The 23,014-nt window shown below is 39.8% G+C and overlaps 1 protein-coding gene across 5 annotated transcripts in view; it reads right to left on the reverse strand.

Moving 5' to 3' along the window:
• Window positions 1-14,783: 14,783 nt before the first annotated feature.
• Window positions 14,784-23,014, reverse strand: part of tns1b (tensin 1b) — a 175,461-nt gene continuing 167,230 nt past the window's right edge. For 3 of the 5 annotated variants that reach the window (XM_083997171.1, XM_083997172.1, XM_083997170.1), the window contains 7 exons: window positions 22,239-22,316; window positions 21,283-21,351; window positions 21,137-21,163; window positions 20,535-20,703; window positions 18,867-18,935; window positions 18,690-18,719; window positions 14,784-17,745 (listed from right to left, as the gene is read on the reverse strand). In XM_083997171.1, coding sequence (XP_083853297.1) covers window positions 17,607-17,745; window positions 18,690-18,719; window positions 18,867-18,935; window positions 20,535-20,703; window positions 21,137-21,163; window positions 21,283-21,351; window positions 22,239-22,316 — 581 coding nt within the window. In that variant the 3' untranslated portion in view covers window positions 14,784-17,606. The remainder of the gene's footprint in view (window positions 17,746-18,689; window positions 18,720-18,866; window positions 18,936-20,534; window positions 20,704-21,136; window positions 21,164-21,282; window positions 21,352-22,238; window positions 22,317-23,014) is intronic. The other 2 variants (XM_083997173.1, XM_083997174.1) reach the window with 1 other exon arrangement.

Raw genomic sequence — 23,014 nt, forward strand, 5'->3', positions numbered from 1 at the left:
TATAAAACGCTGGATACTCGTTTCTCTGCCAGAATTTGATCAATTCAATCTGATTAAATTATTTTATTCCCATTCTAGTTAGCCGAGAGCTAAAGTGGAAATAAGCTGGCTAGCTCTGTGGAAATCTCTAGTGTTTGAATAACGAATCCGAAGTTGTTTTTTTTTAAAGCCTGACTCTGAACTTGAATACAAATAGTGCACTGACTGTACACCCCTAATATGTAATGTACTGTATGCATAACCCTGTTATATTTAGTCTTTTTATGCATGGATTATAAAACCCAGACATCACTGTCTTTTGTGTCCAGTCAGAAAGTTGTCCAGGTTTGGACTTAAACAGTATCAGTAGCCTGGCCCCGTCGTGGCACGGCCTAGCACTGGAAAGAATGAAAACCTATGATCAGTGTAAAGTGGGCCGGGCACTGTGGGATTTGGACTATAGGGAAGGGGGGGTTGGTATGCTTGAAGGCATGATGGACAGGCTGCAGGGAGGGGCAGACAGGATGCCCGCGTAGGTAGGGTTGGATACAAGTTCAAGCTTTGGTTCTGGACTGGGCGGTGATGGGAGTCTAGACGCTTTGTAGGCAAGATGAGAGGTTCAGTGTTTGCTTTCCAGCTATGAAACCAATATGCCCAGCTCTTGTTCTTCCACTGTTCACTACTTTCTTTTTTGTATTTTCCTCCCCTCATCTCCAACTGTAATCGAGGAATCTGGATCCTAGCCTGCTAAGTCTGCCTAAAGAGGTTAGGCCATTTTGGCATCAACACTACAAACTTCTAATCTTGTTTTATTAGAAACGGTACAGTTACAGGCTTGGACAGACCTTTTGGAAACTATTAATCACATGTCTTTAAAACTTCTCACTGATAAAGCTTAAACATATATAATATGTAATAGCCCAAAAATGTTATCCCAGTCTGTAAGGTAATTATTTACAGTGCAGACTACTTTGGGCAAGCCCCACACTTTAGCTCCCATAGAAGTTTATGGAAGGAGTGACCAAATTACACCATGTGTTCAACTGAGGAAAGGGCCTTTATAGAAAATACATTCTAAAGATGATTATGGACGAGAACTAGAGGGACAGACAATTTACTGTGATTTTAACCTTGATATATATTTAGAGTAACTATATCACACTTTCACAATTGGAAACTGGTAGATTTGACACTCCCTGAAGTCTACAGTACCAACCAGCTATGAGCACAACGTGTGGTAACTATTAGCAATGTGAACGTGCTGCCCTGCTCGTCCTGTGTTCTCCTTTTCAGTGACAGGATCTGTTAGACAGACGTGCTTTTTAACATTTGCCATTTGTGTCAGACAAAACAGCCCTCAAACTAAGATAACACTGTAATAAATAACACCTGATCTGGCTCTCTACCATGACTAATAAATGTGTGTGCTCTGTACTCACTGCTGCTGTTTCTCAATGTATGAAAAATCCTTGACTAGCAGCCATTTATTGATTCATTCATGCATTCATTGATACATTTTTCTTTTTCTTAATGATGTATTTTGTACTCTCACTTTAAGTTTTGAAGTGCTCACAAACCCACATAGCCCCATTCTTCTTAGCTCTTCACAGCACATTTATTCAAATATATTCCAATAATGGCTTGGTTTACTTTATGCTAAATGCTAACATTAGCATGCTAAAATGATAACGCTAACATACTGAGAGTAAACTAACACAATGTTTATGTTTGTTTGTTTGTTTTTCATACACTGCAAAAAATCAAAAATTTTCCAAGAATAGTTGTCTCATTTATAGTCAAAACTAACCTCTTTCCACTTATAATAAGACTCATCACTTACAAATTAACTTGTTTTTAGATCATTTTCATTTGTTTCAAACAAATCCTTACTTGAAATAAGTAGAAAAAATCTGCCAGTGAAAGCAGGTTTTTTGTGCTTGTAATAAGAAAGACTTGACTGACTGTCACATTATTTTAAGTGACAATATGCTTGAAAGAAGTACAATGACATTTTGACTAGAAATAAGACAAATATTCTTGGTAAGATTTTGAGTTTTTGCAGTGTAATGTCTATACTAGTAAAGTCTGTCTATAAGCATACCAGCACACTACATGTAGCTAATTAGGACCTTGAATAGGGCCATGGAAAGGAAAGGTCAAGAGATGGTCACTAGGATTCATCCTCTGAGGATTTAATTGCAATTCCTATCAAAGACCAAAATGACTAGATAATTTTTTTTTTTAAATGACTAAAGTAATCCTGCAAATTCACTAGGTTCTACAGGTGTCTGAAGTTATAAGAACATTTCAAACATAAATGTGTTTATAAGTGTACATGACCTCTATTTCTGTTTCACCGTTTCTAAACAATGGGCTCAGCAATAACCCCATAACACCCAAAACAAGTTAAGATGGATATTTAATAAATCAAAAGGGTCAGAGGTCTTGGGGGTTAAAGGGGGCAGATTAATCATGGTACCATGGTGACCAGTTTCATCAGTCCTTTTCCTGAGCCCTGTGTTTACTTTGGTCGTCCCCCCTCCGTGGCTTAACTGCACACTTTTCCAGAGCAGGTGCGAGGGGGTGCTGAGTAAGCCAAACGTAGATTCTTGGGGGTTGGTCTGTGATGACCACTGAATCCCTCCATCCTGGCTTCTTGACCTGCAATCAAAGCCCTGACTTTAGGAGAGTGGGCCAGGGAGGGGGGGTCGGGGGGCGGTGAATGCCACATGGCCACATGCTACTCATCCACCTGCATACTGACAGGCAGAGCGGGCCATGTCACAACAATCCCAAACTCCCCTGTGCCCCAGCCTAACCTTAGCCACCCCCCTCCCTACACCCCAGCTAACCCATGGTGACCCCTGCAGCCATCTGTTACAGGCCTCTGGGATGTGTTGATTGGCCGGGGCGGAGTGGGGTGAGGGGTGGGGCTGCTGGGCTAAGGATGGGAACTGAAGAGCTTTGAGGAAATTTGTGGTGGGATTCAAAGTCATACACTGCACTGACTGTGCACCAAACATCATTATTTAACACTTGTCCATTTTAACATGTTGGCAAAGAATTCAGACGGTCTCTGTTTGTGGAGATGTTCCAGTGGCCATTTTTTTTAGTTACTTACACCGTTCAGTCACAGCAGCCTGGGACGGAGCTGGCTCAGGTTACAATCACATCCATCTCTGCTTGCTGTCTTGCCTCATTGGAGCCATCAGTGCTGCCATAAAACCCATCAGGAGGAACAGGGAGCCTCTTCTCCCATAGATACAATAAACCAGTGATGATGAAATCATCTTTTACAACAATAGTTAGAGTGTAAATTAATAATTCAACAAATTTGTGCTACAGTATAAGAAAAAAAAATGACTGGGTGAGAGTTTGTGTTTGTTGTTCTATTCATTTTTTTGGTTATTGCACTTAAAGCAAAAGTCACAATAAATTATCGTAAACATTTTGAGAATGGAGCAAAAAATGTAACAAATCCACAGCTGCTGCATAGAGGAAGCTGCATGGTGTCTCTGCAGCCTCTAGGGCTGATGATCACCATGACAACAGTCAACAATGTGTCAAAGCAGTTGCAGCAGTTTCACAACTTGTTCGTTAGAAACTTAGACAAGAAAAATGAAAAATGACAGAAATAATAAATAACTGTTTGACCATCTGCATCACAGAACTCCAAACATGGCTTGAATGTCTTGTCCGAAAATTTTGGTTTGGACATTATTGTTTCCAGTTAATCTTAATAAAATTTCACTTATTAAATAAAGTATTATTTTTACTCATTCCCAGAAAATATATTTTTGAGTGCTGTAGCACAAACAGTGAGTGCTGCAGTAACCTGAGCAGCCCGTCTTCCTGCATGTCACCAGTCTCCACTGTGCTTCAGCCAAGTTTTTCACCAGTACAGATAAACATCCATTGTAATCAGTCCAGCTGCCTGCAAAGACCACTTCACATTTTTCTGTTTCGTAACCCTAAGTGTATTTTAACGGCATAGTTTTATGCACATAACGTGTTTATGCATCGGACTCCGAACTCTTCCAAACTGTGGATGACCTACTACTTAACACTGTGCCTGAACGGCTCTAGTGTGGACACATGGAGCTGCTGCTCTGCTAACGTGCTGCTCACGGTCCTGTGTAGGCTGACACTCAGCACTCAGCTGACACGCTAACAGATGCATGTCATAAATGCAAAAGTTTACTGGCAGAGTAACAGGGTGTGATTGCAACTGGGCCAGCCAGGCTTAGATGTTTGTGAAAAGGACAGAAAGTTCGCAAAAATGCAATGAAATTAGGATGATGTCGTTATTGGCGATATGAAAGCATTATTGCACCTCTGCAAAAAAAAAAAAAAAAGTAGGGCAAGACTGGTAAGGAAAGAGCTAATGCAAGTGTGTTAGCTGCAGACATGGCGAGATCCTGTTGCCTAAAGGTGTTCTTTATTTCATTTGATTTTTACATGTGTAATTTAATTTTTATTTAGCTAAAATTTCTTTACTCAGGAAATAAAGTAACTGTACTTTTGCTGGAGGGCAGTTTTCCATTACTCTTTCCACCCCTGACCATTTTACTAAACGAGTGTGGTTTACCACATTCCTCCAAAAATTCGGCTGCACATTCTTCCATGTGGTTGGACATTCACTGAGTGGGATAAAACAAGCTATATAAAGTACTGGCCTAGGATTTGTGCCCCAGAGCCATGTATCAGGAAGTGAGTTAAGCTTAGTCAGGCTCTCTCTGGATACCTGGCTTCACTAAACTCAACAATGACAGTCCAGGAAAAAGCTGGATGTGTTGACTCTGGTGTTTTCAGTCCAGCTATTTACTTGGTCACAATGGAGAAAAAAAAGACTAATTTGAAAACTAGTAAGAGTTTTTTTTTTCTTTCTTTCTGCAAGACAGAAATGGCTGAAATGCTACGACTATGACACTTAACTAGTTTTTTCTGCAAGTAAGAAATTACAAAAATGTACAAGTGCAAAAAATGGATATTGTTGTGCCAACAGAGCTGCTGTGCAAATGCAAAAAAAGAAAAGAAAAAGAAGTGGAATCCTATTGGAGCAAAGTGAACACAAACACACATCCATCCAGCCTACACTGTCTTTCCTAAAGCCAGTTTCCTCATAAAATGCTACATTTTTCACGCCACCTGTTGAGATTTAGAGAAGAAGCATGTGAAAATGAAACAGGTGTGTTTTTTTTTTTTCCCCTTATGCAACGACTCTCCCTCTGCTGGAGATATCAGGTGGCTTTCGTCCCCCCTGCCACATTCTGTCCTCATTTGGACAGAGGGGGCCGGCCCCTGCTAAAGTTGACCTTTGACCTGTCTCACCTAGCCTGTTTTTACTGGCACGTGTTTGACATGTACCCAGTGACCAGAGAGAGGCGGGGGGTAATTGACCCCAACTATATACAGTCATTTGCAGTGTCAGAGGTAATGCTTTAACCAGTATCGTGTTACGTACTTAGATAAAGTCGTTATATTTAATATTTAAACTACGTTGAATCTCTAACTGAAAGCAGACTTTGAGTATGGAGCATCTGTGGTGACGCTGTGGCCCGTTACTACATCCAGCTTCAGGCAAACTCAAGGAAAAGGCTGATAACTCTAAGTTATTTTCTTCATAGTGCTTTGCTTCTTGTCTGCTCAGTGAGGTCAGCCACTGGGCCTTTGTTCAGGTGTGATCCCTCCACTTTCACTATATGAGGATGGGACCTCTGTATGCAAGAAAGCTGTTGATGGTCAGTAAATCCCTTGTTAACATCACAGTATTGTTGTCACAATTACGATTCGTCCTCTACACAGGTTCTCTTTAGGCGAGACAGGCAAAAACACTGTTTTTTCATGCACTGATCAATTTTGAGATATTTGGCTATTTATTATTTTTCTTCCTTAACATGTATTCTTTTAGAAAAGTCAAAATAAATGGTGGAAAATACACATTAAGGTGGTTATTTTACTTCATTTTGTCTCTTTTGTCAGATATCTCCTAAATTCACCAACAAAGCATGCTACTGTGGCATACTGTGTAGGCTCCACAACTTGTCATCTCCTCTGTATCAGCAACCAATCGTAAAAGTACAATTTACATTAACATTCTATTGAATTTTACAGTACAAGTCTTTAAAGGCTGTTTTCGCAAAATGAGTTTTTCCTCAGACTCTGAGCTAGAAATCTCAACTTCAGCAGCACTTACAGACACCAAACCTTCTAGTTTCATTCCTGTCTATATTCTGAAGGTTTTTACAGAGGGATTTGTTGATATATCATTCACAGCCTGATTTATACAACATCTTATTCCTAAAAACATGGCAAAATTGGATTTTTTTAGGGCTGGTGACAGTATTTTCTGAGATTTAATTACAGAGTGATTAAAAGAGATATCCAACATCCCCTCTGTAAAAACCTCTGAATCTAATGTGTCAACAAAATAAAACAAGACTTTTGAAAGGGGCTTTTTTTTCAGATTTCGGTTCTGGAAATGTATGCAAGTTAGTGCATATTTCATCAGACATTGCCTCATTTACATAACATTTGACAAAACTTGTAATTCGAAAAATATCTGTCTTAATCTAAGTGATTGATTTGGGAAGTGTCATGGTGATATCTTTTATTTACATTTTTTACCCTATTCACCTTTAGATGAGACTGACTGTGGAGCATCACTTGTCTCTGCATCCTTGTAATGAAAACCAATGATGTCCTACCAGCGCCACACACCAGATGCATCACGTGTGCTGCTGGCCTCAGCATTTATTTGATATTAAACTGATGCACACAAGAAATATTCACTTTTTTTAAAACTTATGTTTTAGTCTTCATTAACTTCTGAGGGAAACATTTAGTTTCATGAAGCCACAACCGCCTTTCATTCTCCAGGAAGTGGCTTTCTTCAAAGCCATTGCATACCTACATTAAGAGACAGTTTGACTACATGATTACTAGTGAATGATGTGTGTGTGAGCAAAATCACCTTTGTTGCTTACGGTATACGGAGACAGAAAACATCAAGAGCCAGATTCAGAAGAATCCAGGCCAGTCATGTATTAGTGCTTTCTGCAATAACATCCTGAAGGTAGTATTTTTAGTTAAAGCCTTTGAGTCAGGGACATGAGGCGGGCAGGCCAGGAGGGCCTTTACTGTCCAGATGGTGACAGCACTCTGATGGTTTTGCCTTTGAGGCGCCAAGACGGAAACATTTGGAATAAGAGTGAGTCACACGTACCGGTCACAGGATGGACAGTCACTCATGACTCCGGAAAACACTCACGTACATATACACACACACAGGCCCACAAATTCACATATCCACACATACACAGATACAGTATTTTTCTTAGTTCCTTACATATGCCGGTGGGTAAAAGTAGCCACAAACAAGATGTCAACATAATAAATCTCTTTTTATGGCTTCAAATATAGCTGGCTGCAGAGATCTGCGTGGCATCTGCTTGAGTCCTTGCCAGATCAGCTTGATTTTTATTGACAAAGGGTTCAGGTTATTCTCTAACGTATTTATCTGTTGTTTTTCATATATTGTATTGCATCATAGGAAGAACACAGTGCAGTGCATGCAGTTTATACAATTGCTTTCTGCTCGGAGGAATTGCACTCCATCTGGTACAGTGTAAACTGACTTCTCAGTGTATTCAATTGGAAGCAGGAGGTCTGACACTCTTCTTGCTCCAAATGGTGACATGTTTCCATGTGTGACAATAGGCAACAGGCTGTAGCAAGAAATGTGACACCTGTTGCTCTGGTCCAATTACCATGCTTTGCCAGCCAGACGTAATATTGATTTCCAGATTTTCCCTCCTAGTAAATGAGTGTGTTGGTAAACTTCTTGTTTTAGAAAACATGTTTCTCCATCATGTGTACAAATGTCTTTGAAATAAAGTGTTTATATAATGTGCATCATGTCTGTCATATCGCAAAGTTATGAAAAACTTTAGTTTTAAGCTGGAAAAAGGCTACATACAGATTCCCTCTTCTGATTGGCTGGCTGTTAGTGAGTGATATGATATAAGATATAGCAGTAAACACTCACAGAACACACAGAAACCAAATCCTGCAAGGTTGGGTGGTGGGTCCATGTGGGCGTGACTGATTTGTTGTGACACCACAACGTTACAGAGACCCTGACAGCTCATTTTAAGGCTCAGTGTTGGAATATGGGCTGTGTGCATTCTGTCCATGGATTGCACACTTACTTTGATACTTGCACAATGTTTATACAGCACAGAGACCTTCTTTGTATTAAAAAAAAAAGACAGACATGGAAATTTCCCTCTCTACAATATAGGGCCTTTAAGCAGGAAACCATCTTATCCATCTTAAGTCTAGAGAAAACAGTGTCTGCACCAAGTCATCTTATATTACAACATCACGCCTTTGATGGGCTGACACCACCTTGATTCATGTAGTACAAGCAACTTAATTCATGTGAATATGGATATGGGAAGCCCATCCATATAGCATGGTTAAATAATGTCAGTCTTTACATGGCAGAATGACACTGATCAGACAAGAACGGCGCCAGGTAAAGTTAGACCTCCGGCTAAGCAGCAAATGGAAGACTGGGTCCAGAATTAGACAAGACAGGTTTGGCGAGATGGGTTTGGGTGTGGAGCTAATTAGTCCACAGGCGTTTAGCAACTGTCTGTCCGAAGAGCCGAGCCTCAAGTCAAGAATATGAAAGAAAGGTGTCAAAATCAGAGCCACGGAGTAAAGAGGAGAAACTAGCAGGCAAAATAGTACATAAAGGCAAACAGATTAAAAGGGATTATCCCCCTGTCATCCGTCCTCTGCCCCCAAACAGACCATCTAATTCCCCCCATCTTGTCCTCTGGACCCCCTGTGGAGAACAAATTACCATTTTCCAGAGTCACAACTCTATTCCATGGTGTAAGGAAGATGAAAAGATTGTAATCCTCCTCTCAGGAAGCATTACACAGGACTTCCAGTGGAGTTGTTACATTTTCCCATGAACTGAAGGTTTGGCGTTTTTTTTTTTTTTGCTTGTAAAAGTACATTCAGTGAATTCTGAGGAGGAAGACATGCTGTTCCATGAGAGACACATGCAAGCATGGTCTATGGATTACAACAGTCATATTTCATGTCATTTGCAGTATTTAAATCAATACATGTCTGTTTTACCTAATTGATCCACACATCAACACTGAGTTATAATATAGAACCAGCTTTTAACCAGCAACACTGGTAAAATAAATAGTTCCAAGATCTACATACAAACACATACATTAAATAAAGACGGAACTCAATATAGAATTCACTGTTGAAGGCAGAGATCAGATAAACGTACGTGCACGTACAGTTGCAAGTGTAAACTCATTTGGACAAATGTCAGTGGATTAACGGCAGGCGACCTCGCTGGCTTTGTTTTGACTGAAAGGAAACATTGGCATCAAGTGGCCAGATGTATTATTGCAGCTACACACAGTCTAAACCAGACTACTACTACATGTCCACCAAACACTTAAATAAAACAAAAATCTTTGAACAATGTGATAACATAACAAGGAAATTCAAAAATTGTTTCAAAAATAGATAAAAATAAAAGCATCAACAAACAAATCAAAACAAGAAAAAGTTGTGAGAGGTGGTTTCAGTGGCTCTTCTATTAATGGATCAGTGAAATGTTGATGTGTAAGTCTTCACTTATATTTTTTGCTTCCTTGTGCAGGCTTAAATGACATTTGACACTTTGATGACATCTTCAACATTTTTTACAGACTTGGCAAAACAAGGCTTCTAGAGAATTTGCAGCCAGGGTGTTTTTAATTACTTCCTATTGCAACATTACCCCCTCCTACCAAGTATCTCACTGCACCATAAATTTGAAATGTTGTCATTTCATTGTGATCCCCACAGACCATTCACAGATGGTGTATAGGTGATGGATGGATGGATAGATGGATGATGTACAATCCTCTCAATTCTTTTTGTTCTTAAATCATCTTTTATATTGTCTCTATTCTTAAATAATCTCTTATATTGTCTCTATTTCTAAATATCCCCAGGCTTTTGATTCCTTTAGTTTTTATAAGTTTGGAGCTCTGAAGTCAAGGGAAAAATCTGCCTTAATGACATCATTGAAATAAAATGAATGACAATGTTCAGAGAAATGTTTATAGTGTCACATTCCTGCAGCCTGCTCATTTTAAATGTCTGCATTTTTTCATCGCTTTATTGAGCTGGTAAGGGTACAGAAAATTGCTGTCCATAAAATTTTATTATAACAATTTCAAACTTTTATAGTCTAAAGCAATGATGTCAGAAGATTGCACTACCAATGATCTCCATAGTTGATGCCAGACTTGGCGATGCATTTGAATAGAAAAAGTCATTTGTTGCTGCTATTTTATTGTTAAACCTGAGGTATGACTATGACTGAGGAATGTCCCATCCCCTAAATCACAATGCCTGAAGCCATAGTTCTCCTGCCCTATAAATGAACTGAATGTTCTCCAACAGGAAGCTGGGATCTTTCCACATCCTTTCTACATATGTCTATATTTGCAAGGTAAGTAAACCTACAAAAAAAGTAAAATGTGATCCCTTCCTTTAAGCAGTCACCATGGTATCACTGGCTTAAAATGCATTTCCACATTTAGCACCTAAATAACATGTTTGTGCCAGTGATCGGCCTCCAAAGAAGTTATGACTCACCACCACAGGGTTGGTTTAATCAACACTGCAGTTCTGTCAAGCTCTCCGAATAAAATGAGAAAATAGTTTGTCTCCATCCTCCACAACTCATAACACTATGACCATTACAGAAATGGCTGACATGACCGGTCTGACTTATTGCTATGATTGAGGTTGTAGAAACATCTGCTGGGTTGTTCAACCTCAAACTACTACTTCCACCATTTTTTCTTAGAGCCATCAAAATCTGAAAGGACTTGAGGTTCTTGACAGGAAAACAAACTCGCACAACCAACCATGCATTCTGGTGGTAACAGTTTTGGTTAGGAAGGGTAGTTTAAAAAAAAGAGATGGCTTACCAATATACCAAAGGGAGGAACCCACTTTTACTTTTCATTTGCATTGAATGTCTCATTGGGGTTTAAACATCAACCCTGAACAGCATGCAGGAAAACATGGCACCTAAAAAGTAACTGATATGACTGCACAGTTAATTGAGCCATTAAACCTGCTAAACCCCAGGCATCCCCCAATTCGGGGATTGGCGGGGTCGGAGGGGGGAGGGGGGGGGCAGACATACAGAACAACCACAGAGCCTCTGCACTAATTATTAAAGGGATAGTTCACCCAAAATTCAAATTTCACTCATTATCTACTCACCCTCATGTCGACTAAGAGCTGTGAGAATTTTCAGAGTCCTCCATGCCTTCTCTGAGTTACGGGGCGCTCCGCGCAGCAGTATTGTCCATATAATGGTTGTCAATGGATACCAACTTTCTTCATCCAAAAAGACACACCAAAAAACATCCAAATACCTCCATACTGCTCGTCTGTAATGTCCCTCTTGTATTGAAGCCCCGACATGAGAAATTGTTCCACCGGTCAGTGCAAATCACGCGAGATTTGCACTGACACAGGAAGAGCAGTGAACTGAAACACTGGGAGCTTCCACTACAAACAAGCTTAAAATATAGACTTATTTTTTTTTTTTCGGAACAATTTCTCATGTCGGGGCTTCAATACAAGAGGGACATTACAGACGAGCAGTATGGAGGTATTTGGATGTTTTTTGGTGTGTCTTTTTGGATGAAGAAAGTTGGTATCCATTGACAACCATTATATGGACAAATACTGCTGCACGGACCCCCCTGTAACTCAGAGATGGCACGGAGGACTCTGAAAATTCTCACAGCTCTTAGTTGACATGAGGGTGAGTAGATAATGAGTGAAATTTGAATTTTGGGTGAACTATCCCTTTAAAGAATATAGGTCATATTTTACATCAAATTAAACAGCAGTTTGCTGGCCTACAACATGTAAACACAGCTCAAACAACACTCAAATAAACAACTAAACATCAAACTTCATGAAGCACCTCCGTGTGGACCCAGTCGCCACATTTCTGGCTCGTATACTACTGTACATTATGCAAAACACATCAGCTACCATCCATCCATCCATCCATTGTCCGCCGCATTATCCGGAGTCGGGTCGCGGGGGCAGCAAGATTGGAACGATACATAGCACGGCGGCTACACAGAAGCTACACAGAAGCACGGCAGAGAAGCCAAAAGCGAGCAAAGAACGATACATAGCACGGCGGTTACACAGCAGCACGGCAGAGAGAGAAGCCAAAAGTGAGCAAAGTCTAGCAATCACAGACACTGCTTCGCCAAAACATGGTCTTCTTCTTCTTCTTCTTCTTCTTCTTCTTCTTCTTCTTCTTCTTCTTCTTCTTCTTCTTCTTCTTCTTCTTCTTCTTCTTCTTCTTCTTCTCGTGTTCAGACCAAGGGGGCAGTTGTGGGTCTGAGAAGTGAAGCTCACTTCCGCGTTCAAAAAACTGCAATCCCCTCGGCTGTCGCTGGGGGCTAGTGTCAGAAAGGAGCAACTCTAATCGAGCCCCATGTTAAAATAGCCAACTTTACAGCTTAAAAAAACATATTTACAGCCTGGTACATTTCATTTTTTTGGTCTCAATCGATAGTTTATACCCCGCACACACTCTGAGGGGGGTGAATTTTTTTTAAACTCTACCGTTTTACTATTATTAGGTTTAAAATTCTGGCCAACACCGCTGCTTCGAGGACAGTGGGCGGGTTCTCGGCCGGCTAACCGCTGCACCTCTCCAAATATGGCAAGTAGAATCCAACATGGCGCAGTTCAAACCCCGTAGTAGCGGCACAAAAAAAACAGACTCCCCCAAACCAATGGGTGACGTCACGGTGCTACGTCCATTCTTTATACAGTCTATGGTTCCGACAGGCTGTACTCTTTGCTATTTTGCCGTGAAAAGTTGGTTTCATGAGTAAATCCACAACATTTCCAGTTTGAACTTTGACCGGTGTTACATCTAAATCGGTCCGGACGGGCTTTAGGAGCCGGGCCTTTGCCAGCGCCACACAACAGCCTGCACGTCACATATCAGGATTCTGCTGATTCTGATTGGCTGCCAGTAGGCCTACTGTCAATCACATCAACGTGGGTATAGAGGGTATGCCTCATTCTGTTGGCTCTAACGGTTCGAATGAGCTGTCAATCACTCACTCAAATCAACCACTCCACTGCAGAGATAGAGCCAGGCGTAACTGCAGCCAAATAAGCAGCTCTCAGTGCATTACGCAGAGGAATAGAACACAGAGGGCCTAGAAAGTAGTTATTTAGTCCCGGTTGATTCTTTTTCAGTTAGTTTATGCTAATTGTGTGAAAATAAAGATTAAACAATGGTTTATAGTGGCAGGTGGTTCCAAGCTGTGCCAAAAATGGACATTTTGGAAAGTTCGCCTGAATATTTTGTAGTAAAATCTCAATAATTTTGTACTGCTTCACTTTATCAGAATCAACCACTGCAGAGATGATATTCATACATTGTACAATCATTTGATGGAGGTTTTGAGCTTTAGCAGCATCATTCTGAAGGACACTCATCCAAAATATGATTTTTGGGGGGCGAACATTAAATTTATTTAATTTTTGCTGTGTCATTTTCATTTACTCTTCACCAGTAACACATAGCCTATACTGAAAATCTCAGCAATTTCTAATTTTTTCCCTTTACTATGACACCAAAAGTATTCAAATAGACCTTGTGGTTGCAGAGATATACTCATTTTTATTATGGATATGCAATTTTCGAGAAAAGGCCTGGAAAATATTGTTTTTTAGAAAAGATGACAAAACTGCACAATATTACTATACTGTAATATTAAATGACTTAACACCTACATATATTTCCGGTATCATATCTCCTACAGTAATCACATCAACCTTGGGAGCATAGTGTGTGGGTGGCCAGGGGGCCATAATGAGTCTTGTACATTTAAATGTACCATTCCTGCCTCAGGCCTAATCCCAATGTCCCCTGAGGCCTGAGCCATCAATCACCACAGATGGTAAGTGACTGAGTATGAGAGGCCGTACGGGTTTAAAATGTGAAAAGTAAAATATGTTGCCATCAGTTGTCGGTGTGGGTTTACTGGTTTTAAGCTTATATACTACCTTTCCTTTACTCATTGTATAAATAATAACTTTGATCACATCACATGCTTGTTAAGGATCCTTTTTCTGTCTCATTATTTTTTGGTAAATGGCTGCTTTTTGCACTTACAGGCCAGAATTGGCAACCAATGGTAACCGCTATGAACTTTGGGCAATCCCCTCAGGCAAAGTATGTATAGAAAGTGCGAGGGCCAGCTGCAGGGAGTGGCTGTTCCACCACCCCAAGATGTTCTGGGATTTAAGGAGTGAAACATCGGTGTTGCAGTGTGCAGTGGTACCCAGCAGGTACACCCATCTGTGCTTACAACGAGAAAGTCTTCATGACCTGGATGGTTTGGCAGTGGGACAGCTCTAAGCCTCAGGATTTACCAGAAACACACATTGGGACTGAGCCTCTGACTCAGACTCACATGAAGAGCGTGGGATTGGTTCCTCAAACGGTTTCATAGTTTGGCATCGAAAAATACTCATCTTTTGTAAATATTTAAACTCTGAGATCAGGAGGAGTTTTATTGCACACACATAATTGCAAACTCGCCTCAAACCTACAATTCCCCACAGTTAGAATAACAACAAGGTGAAATACATGTTTGACACCAAGAAAAACCAACATTTGCATACGTTTTTGATTTGTACTGCTTTTTAATGTGTTTTTTTCCATCAGAAATAGTAAAAGCCATACAATGTAGCAAACCAAAAATGACAAAGCTCTATACAGGCATAGTAGCTCATTCACACATATTCTACAGTCCAGACTAATCTGTCAAAGTGGGCAGATGCTACTGGAGTTTCCATCTTGGCAAACAAATGGCTAACATTCAGTTCGAAGACGATGAAGTCCTCTTTTCTCAACAGGCAAAAATATAGATTGTTTTGTCTTTTATGATTTGAGTCAAGACACAGTCGTTACATGAAAATCCAAAACCTGATGATTACTACCTATGGGCATCTTTCTGAGAATGGTTGAGTAAGACTTGAGGATATTGTGTACAGATTACAGTCAGCAGAGTTATGGTAACAAGCTGACTTGGGCGTGCAGGCTCTTGCTAATAAATAATGAAACATTCTAGTCAGATATAAAAGCCCTGTAAGTGCTGTATATTTTTTTTATTTGTGAAGAAGTACATTTGACTCAGTGTAGACCGCCAAACTAAGCCTCATCTAACTATTTTATATCATGCTGCCAAATAATCCTTGTGTGTCGGGCATACAAAAAATGAGATTGAATAGGACTGTAAAATAAACATATAACTAATTTGCTAAGAAAATTAGCACAGGAATCAGGGTTACAGTTATTGAAAAATTAATGTTGTTTTAGTTTAATTTTCTCAGAAATCGAATTTACCTCAAACATTTACCCTCTGACCTGCCACAATCACAGCTAAAACACTGTATTAGAATAAAAGCGGTTCTGTTGCAATGATCACTCTACACCACAAGGGGGCAGCAGCTCCCGTCTGAACGTTATCATTGTCCATACAAGGACCAGTCCACACATTGCAGAGAGAGAGGAACCAGTAAGTTTCCCTCCACACATGCAACGGGGACGTGAAATGCGTCCGTCAATGTCCGATTTTGTCTTTTTGCAGAAACACACTGAAAATACTTGAAACATTTAAGTGCTAAAATTGGACAATGTCTTTTCTAGGCAGGTTTAAGTTAATAAAACAATCTTGGTGGCATCGCTTTAGGGATAACTCCAATTTGGACTTCAGTAACAACAATCTTTCATACAAAAGAAAAAAAAAGAAAAACAGACAAACAAACAAAAACAACAACAACAAAAACGCCTCCCCTAGAAAACACAAATGTTAACAAAAGGAAGTAATGCTGTGAAAAAAAACATTCAAAAACAACAGTGATACACTTAAATGCACACACTTTACACCTTATATACGTCAATGCTTCTTGACTTTAGCCAAAATAAAAAGCAATTTTTTCTTCTTGTTTTCAGTAATCTTGGTGTATACCTTATAATACATGTATACAAGATAACATAGAGCAACAAAGCAAAAAAATAAATATCTTAAGTCACTGTTTGGAAGTTTTTTTTAATATATATATATATATAGATCTATATATATGTATATTTATATGTATAGCTTACTTTTGGGTAGGGTGTGGGTGTTAACAGTTTTGGCCGGCTGACGCAAAGAGCTTCTCCCTATTGACGGAAACTTTCGACGCAGAAGAACTGAAGAGCTGTGTAGCAGGACAACACTTTTTATATGAAGGTCGTCCTCGCAAAACAACGGCGGGCCCTTCAGTCGTGAGCAAAATAGCGTGGCGATGTGCTGCACGGACCGAGCATAGGATGGAGGCAGACAGGAAGCTTGTCCGACCAAAACAATCGAGACGATCAATTGCTGATCATCCAACACGACTTCTTACTGATGCTCACGTGGATACAGACAGTAATAGGTCCAGCAGATTTCGTCAGACTGTGGCTACACATCCGAGGAATAACACAAGTTGCATATTCAGCTACACTATATTGAACAGGGAAGGACCTGTGGAATTTTGGAGAACAACCTTATGTCAAAGTTTTGGCGTATTTGCATATTTTAAGACGGCCTGTATGAGTTTTTTTTTTATGTTCTTCTTTTTCTTAAAAAGCTCTGCATTACAAAAAAAGTCAGGCACCAAATGTCGTCTAGAACAGTCCTACTCATAAAGCATAAATCTAGAATATTTACACAGACCTCCCCCTGGCTGCAACAATGTCCCAGAACACTGATTGCAAGATGGCGACGGTGCAGAATTGACCTACAGTATCAGTACATACAGAAAGAAACAGTTCAGTATTTTTTTTTTCTTTTTCTTTTTTTTTTGATTAAGCAGCCATATTTGTTTTTACAAAAGAATACTTCCAACCGTCTGACAATGGCACACTATACACGCCCTGACTACTTTTTTTTTTTTTTTTTTTTAATCTTTGGTTGACCAGTCAAAAGCCTGATAGATATACAATCCACCTTTACATCACACAACTTGACTTCTTCTTTAAAAAAATAAAAATGAAACAATTGCTTAAAAAAATAACATTTCAACACACAATGTCATTCCCTCATTCCGTTCATGAGTTACCCTGCCAGGGAGGTTAACGTCACCTCCCGTCCCACCGTCACACACACAGCCACTCCCCATCCTGCACTTCCTCTGGTCCATTCTGGAGTCCGTCCAAGAAGAAAAGCACATGCATGCAAGCCGCATACGCACAAACACACAACACAAACTCTCCGTCCTGTTCTCTGTCACTCGCTTACAACCGCATACACACAAATACGCAGATTTTGCCTAAATGTAAAAAAAAAAAAAAAAAAAAAAAAAGCAGGAAAAATAAGGTGGCACGTCAAACCAAAAATACTAAATTGTCCAAAGCAGAAAGTGTCTGTGGTTAAAAGGAGAGAAAATAACCAAAGGCATTTCAAAAAAATAAAGCGCCAGGGTTTTGCTGATAGCTCTCATTGTTTCTGCGAGCCGATCATCTTCAAGACGAAGTTGACGATGGCACTGGCGGGCTGGTCAGGGTCCATCTCGGCGAAGAGGTGGCTGACGTTGTCGGTTGTGCTTCCCTGCTTCCGTGCCACAAAGCCAAACAACCTGGAAAGACACAGTTGGAAATTAAAGGTGTTAGCTACAAGTGTGTTTGTTTTTTTAAAGTATATTTTTTGCCTTTTTGCCTTTATTTGATAGTACACAGTAGAGATCATAGACAGGAAAGGGGGAGGCAGAGAGAGGGGGAATGACACGCAGGAAAGGGCTGCCCGACGCGGGATTCGAACCGGGGCTGCCTGTGAGGACTGTAGCCTCTACATGGGGTGGCCGCTTTACCCACTGCGCCTGTTAGCTACAAGTTGAATTCCTCCAACCTTCAATTGCACTGGTTGCCAGGTACGCCTATAGGGAGCAGCTATTAGCTAAAGCTAAGCTAATGCTAACCATATTCAACAAGCGGCAGCTTCGGTGTTGACAGCGGACTGAAAACACATCTGAATCATTTCACTCTAACTCACCTGCATACGAACCTGACAAACGGAAATGTTACAGTAGCCTACTGACTGACAGTTAGTTAGCATTAGCATGACGCCATTTTTCCACAGAGTTATCACGATCTGGCCCCTGAGCTCCGCCTCACGTGACATCAACATACTAATGCTGTTGGTGCAGATCATTTCATGCCAACGTAACCAGATGTCAATATTTACATATTTTGGACCCGTCAAAATTTATAAAATAATTATTTACATAGGCTTCTATAAAAAAATCTATAAAATGAATGTATTATTATTATTTATTCTGCACCCCGAGATGTTCTGTGGATGTATTATTTTTGAAAAATGAATTGTTTTGATGAAAATGTTGTAGCTATACTGTAGCCTTTAAGTGACTGGAGCTCCCACATTTAAAACAACCTGCAAAGATAATCACACCAAAATCTATTTTTGGTGAAATATTGCCCATATTTTAGCCTCCGCTTTTATGGATGAACATCAGAATCAACAGGACGATGATATTAGATAAAATCAGCTGGAGGGTTTACTTACTTGGCTGTGCCTCCCTCAGGCTTGTTCCACCTAAAAAAGATTAGATAAAGATGTCAGTTTTAATATATTAAGAAAGTAAAATTACATGGAAAGGATAGGAGGGGTAGCTACCTCATTCTTGGAAGTCATGCTTAAATGAGCCAATAAAATAACAAAACATCATGTTTCTGTACTCACTTTCTGTCCTGAGGGTCGATATCGCAGAAGGTGACAGTGTTGTTGGGGTAGTGGCGCCGGAAGAAAATCCTATAACAGATGAAATGAACAGATTAAAAACAGTGTGCAGCTGAAGATGATTCTTTGTAAGTAAACTGTTGAGTCCAGCAGCTGATCAAAATCATCATATAACTAGGCTACAGTAATTTCAAGACACAGATTGTAATGAGTATAAACATTTGTTCAATTATGATTAAACTAACTTCAGCCTGAAACTAAAAAATCATGGTGGCCCCACAAGCAAACTCAGGAAAACATTATGAAAATAGACAAAACACAAACACATTTGGAAAAATTTGACAACACGTGCTGAAAGAACTCACAACAAAACCACAAAGTGTACGCAATCCCACCACAAGTAGCAGAGACAAAGTGTTTCCAGGGGGACAGAGGACGGTGATGAACCTGCTGGGACTACACTTGTTGTTCCACACATTTGGAAAACAACTGAGTCGCATCTGGCTTCAACACTTCTGAGTGTGATGACACTTCCATTGTCATCTGTCAGGATGTGGTTGTGTTGTGAGCATTTGCAGTGCATGTGTTGTAGTGCATTGGGCTGTAAATAAACCATTTATCATATTTCATGAATTGTAATAATTTCGCTAATATTCATTCTCAGACAAGGTGGGAAACTCTACACAAATACTAACAACTACTTTTTTTTTACTTTGTATTTTTTTTTCTAAATTGTCATATGACATATAACCAATATTTGTATGTGTTGTTTATTTATTCATTTATAGTTCCCTGTTATATGCTGACAATAGCAAATCAATGACAAGGAATAGGGGGGCATAAATGCAACAAAGGGCTATGGCTGGGTTTGAAGTTGGCATGTGAAATATAAAATGTTTTTATTTTTTTCATTTTGCCAATAATGTTACACTACAGCAGAGGTCTCCAACAGGAGGTCCGTGACCCCGAGGGGGTCCACAGAGGTACTGCAGGGGGGTCATGAAATGTTTGGTTGATTATACAATTTTGTTTCCACATTTATGCTTAAATTTAAAAAAAAAAGTCAATTAGAATAGCTTGTATGCATGATTATCATGCAGTTGACAGACTTTGTTGATATAAGATGGTATGTTTATAAATGACTGTGGCACGGCAACCCTACTCACTGTGCCTTTAAAATAAAAACAGGTTTGTTTGAATAGCTTAGTATTTGAATCCAGGGTATGTTTATACATGGTATTAGGCCAGTTTAATATAATACATGATTTTATAATAACAAAGTATGGGGTCCCTGCTTCATCCCTCCAGTCATTTGGGGGTCCTTGGCCTGGAAAACATTGAAGACCCTGCACTACAGTATAGAAGGCAGATTTGAGCTGCTACTGTAGATCGACAGTGTTGAAATGCAGCGATACATAATAAGGCCTTGATCCTTTAATCCTGTGTAAACAGTTATCACTGCCTCTGTTTGTGTGTTCAGACGCATGCTGACACTTGCCCTTCAAAAACAAATTTATGTCTTCAGTGTTGAGTCATCAAAAAAAAATCCCTCTTCAAATACATCTGCAGCCAAATCTCCAGATGTCATGCGATGTTTATGCCTCCACGCACTTCACCGTATCCAACAGTGTGTGTGTGTTAGTGTTTGTGCGCAGCTGCATCCAGACTTACTTCCTCTGGTTGTCAGTCAGCGTGATGCCTTGTGAAGACACCTTGAAGTGCACAACGGTGGCAGTAGGTGGAGAGGCGGCGGCCAGTGTCTCAGATATGGCCTTGGCAACAGCCTGCGGGCCCGTCAGTGACTCCATCTCCACCGAGTTTATGTAGAGCACATTGCATGCTGGGAAAGAAAGCAGATGGTCTCAGTCGGATGTGATACATATGTTAAGATTGGAAACGGCAAAACGGTTTCAGGCAATGGACAATGCAGCGACTCCCGAGTGCATCCTGTAACATGTTATTAATGACTATTCAGGGGAAACGCGGTCGTCAATGACCTGTTCATGCAAAAATGTCTTGTCATTAGACAGCATGCTTTCGAGAGGCTCCATCCAAAATCATTCCACATGAAACATTCTGCCTGTTACAGACGAGAAGCTGGGAGCTGTTGTTAAAGAAGACACTTCTTGAGGGAACTCTGTTAAACAGGGCTGTTAAACACATCTCTTTTCCTTGTGCAGGTAACAACGCACACAGACGGACGACAGACACAGAATGCACATTCCAGATGTAGGTTTCCAAATAAAACTGTACAGATTTTTTGTTTTTTTTACCATGGGAATCAGCAGGAAGACTCTGCACTGGGATGACAAGGACGTCTTGATGTCAGAATAAGTAAACGGGATGATTCATCATTGTACTTGTAACACTGAGTGGGTATGAATTGAGAGGACTGTGAGACTTTGAGTTGAGGTTTTACCTGCTCCTTGTTTCAGACGCTCAGCCAGTGGATTTGTCGTCGTGACCTCTGCTACCTCCTCAATGAGATCTGCACACACCGACACAGAGGGAAGGTTTGCAGTTTTCAAACATTTCAGTTTATTTGTCTCACAGATTCCGTTGGGGCTTCACATTCCTCTTTTTATTCCTATTATAAAGGTACAGTAAATTGTGGTAATTTTCACAATGATGTGTTTGGAAGAGAATGATCAATAAAGTTTTGAGAATATATACACTTTATAAATCAAGATTAAATCACATGAAAATCCTGAAAATCCACCTGCAATTTAATAATTTATTTTAAAACTTACCTACAAAAGAAAAATATTTACAAAGAGTAATACCAAGAGCAGAATGAATTGAAATCATGGGGTAGCTGGGTAATAGTTGTGTAGCATTCACAAACTCAACCTGCACTGTTGCTGTTATCTTTTAAAACACGAGGCCAATTTCATGCTTCAGTGTTTGCACACTCTCTCAGTCCAGATGAATGTCCTTATGGTTTGATATTTTTAAGTTGTAATTAGGACTCTGTATTGTTTTTACATTTTCTACACTGGTACTGATACTGATAACTTGGCTTCAGTACAGTACTGTTCTATACCAACTCTATCAAAACCATTTATAAAATATCACAATACACAGTATGCTACAAATTGTAGTTTTACTTTAGTTTTATTTTGAAGGATAAACAGCCACCACTTACTATTATTAGAACTTGTTTTTAACATGCTACATGCTATGCTATGGTATTGAATGATCTTCTATTGAATCAAACCAGTATAATGGTCAATAAAAGCATTGGAACACAACATATGGCCCAGTTTCAACAGAGCCTGTTTTATGTTATACTGATTAATTAAATTTAAAAGAAGATTACTCATGAACAAGACTGAAAAAAATGTCCAACTTGTCCAAACAAGTGGATACACAGACCTGTGGTAGGGATGAGGAGCTTGCAGGGCAGAGCGAGTGGTGTGATGGCATGTTGGTAGACCAGAGCAGACAGACAACCTGCAGAACACAAACAAGACATAATCAAAAACACAGATTTAGACATACAACATTATTTAAGACTGTGGATAATCAGGCAGTGAACTAATTACACTTTCTACATAAATACTTCCATTCTGTTACCTGTTAAGTGTTTGTTATTAGAGTCACTCATCGTCATGCATCATTACTGTTACACAATGTAGATGTTAACAGTGCGCATGCTGTTTTATGAACAGAAAACGCAGTGTTTGCCAAAATGATTAAATCTACTGTAATTAATAAAGTCATAGCGGTATTAATATTTTAATACCACACTTACACACCCCTTAATCTATCATGTTAGATATGGAGGAATGTGGTCTGTTGGATTTACAGTGTTAGTGTTGTGGAACAAACAGATTTCATCATCTGTTTGGTATCAGTCTGTTCAGTATGAAACCAAAACCACGCAGCAGGAGGAAAGAGTTACGAGCTGAGGACGGGAGAGGAAGAGGAAACAAGGTGAAGCACGACACAGGTTTACAGAGGTCGGCCATCCCCACTGTGGATTTGGCATACGAGTGCATGCAATCAAAAACATACACACACACACAAACGTCATACATCTTTCCAGTGTAATTAGTAGGGAGAACATGAGTTAGATCACTTTGAGTTAATACCGTAATTACAGTAGGATTAGACGTTACAGAACATGGGAAGTGGCGTGGGTCTTTGAA

Source organism: Trachurus trachurus (genome assembly GCF_905171665.1).
Source record: "Trachurus trachurus genome assembly, chromosome: 21".
NCBI lineage: Eukaryota > Metazoa > Chordata > Actinopteri > Carangiformes > Carangidae > Trachurus > Trachurus trachurus.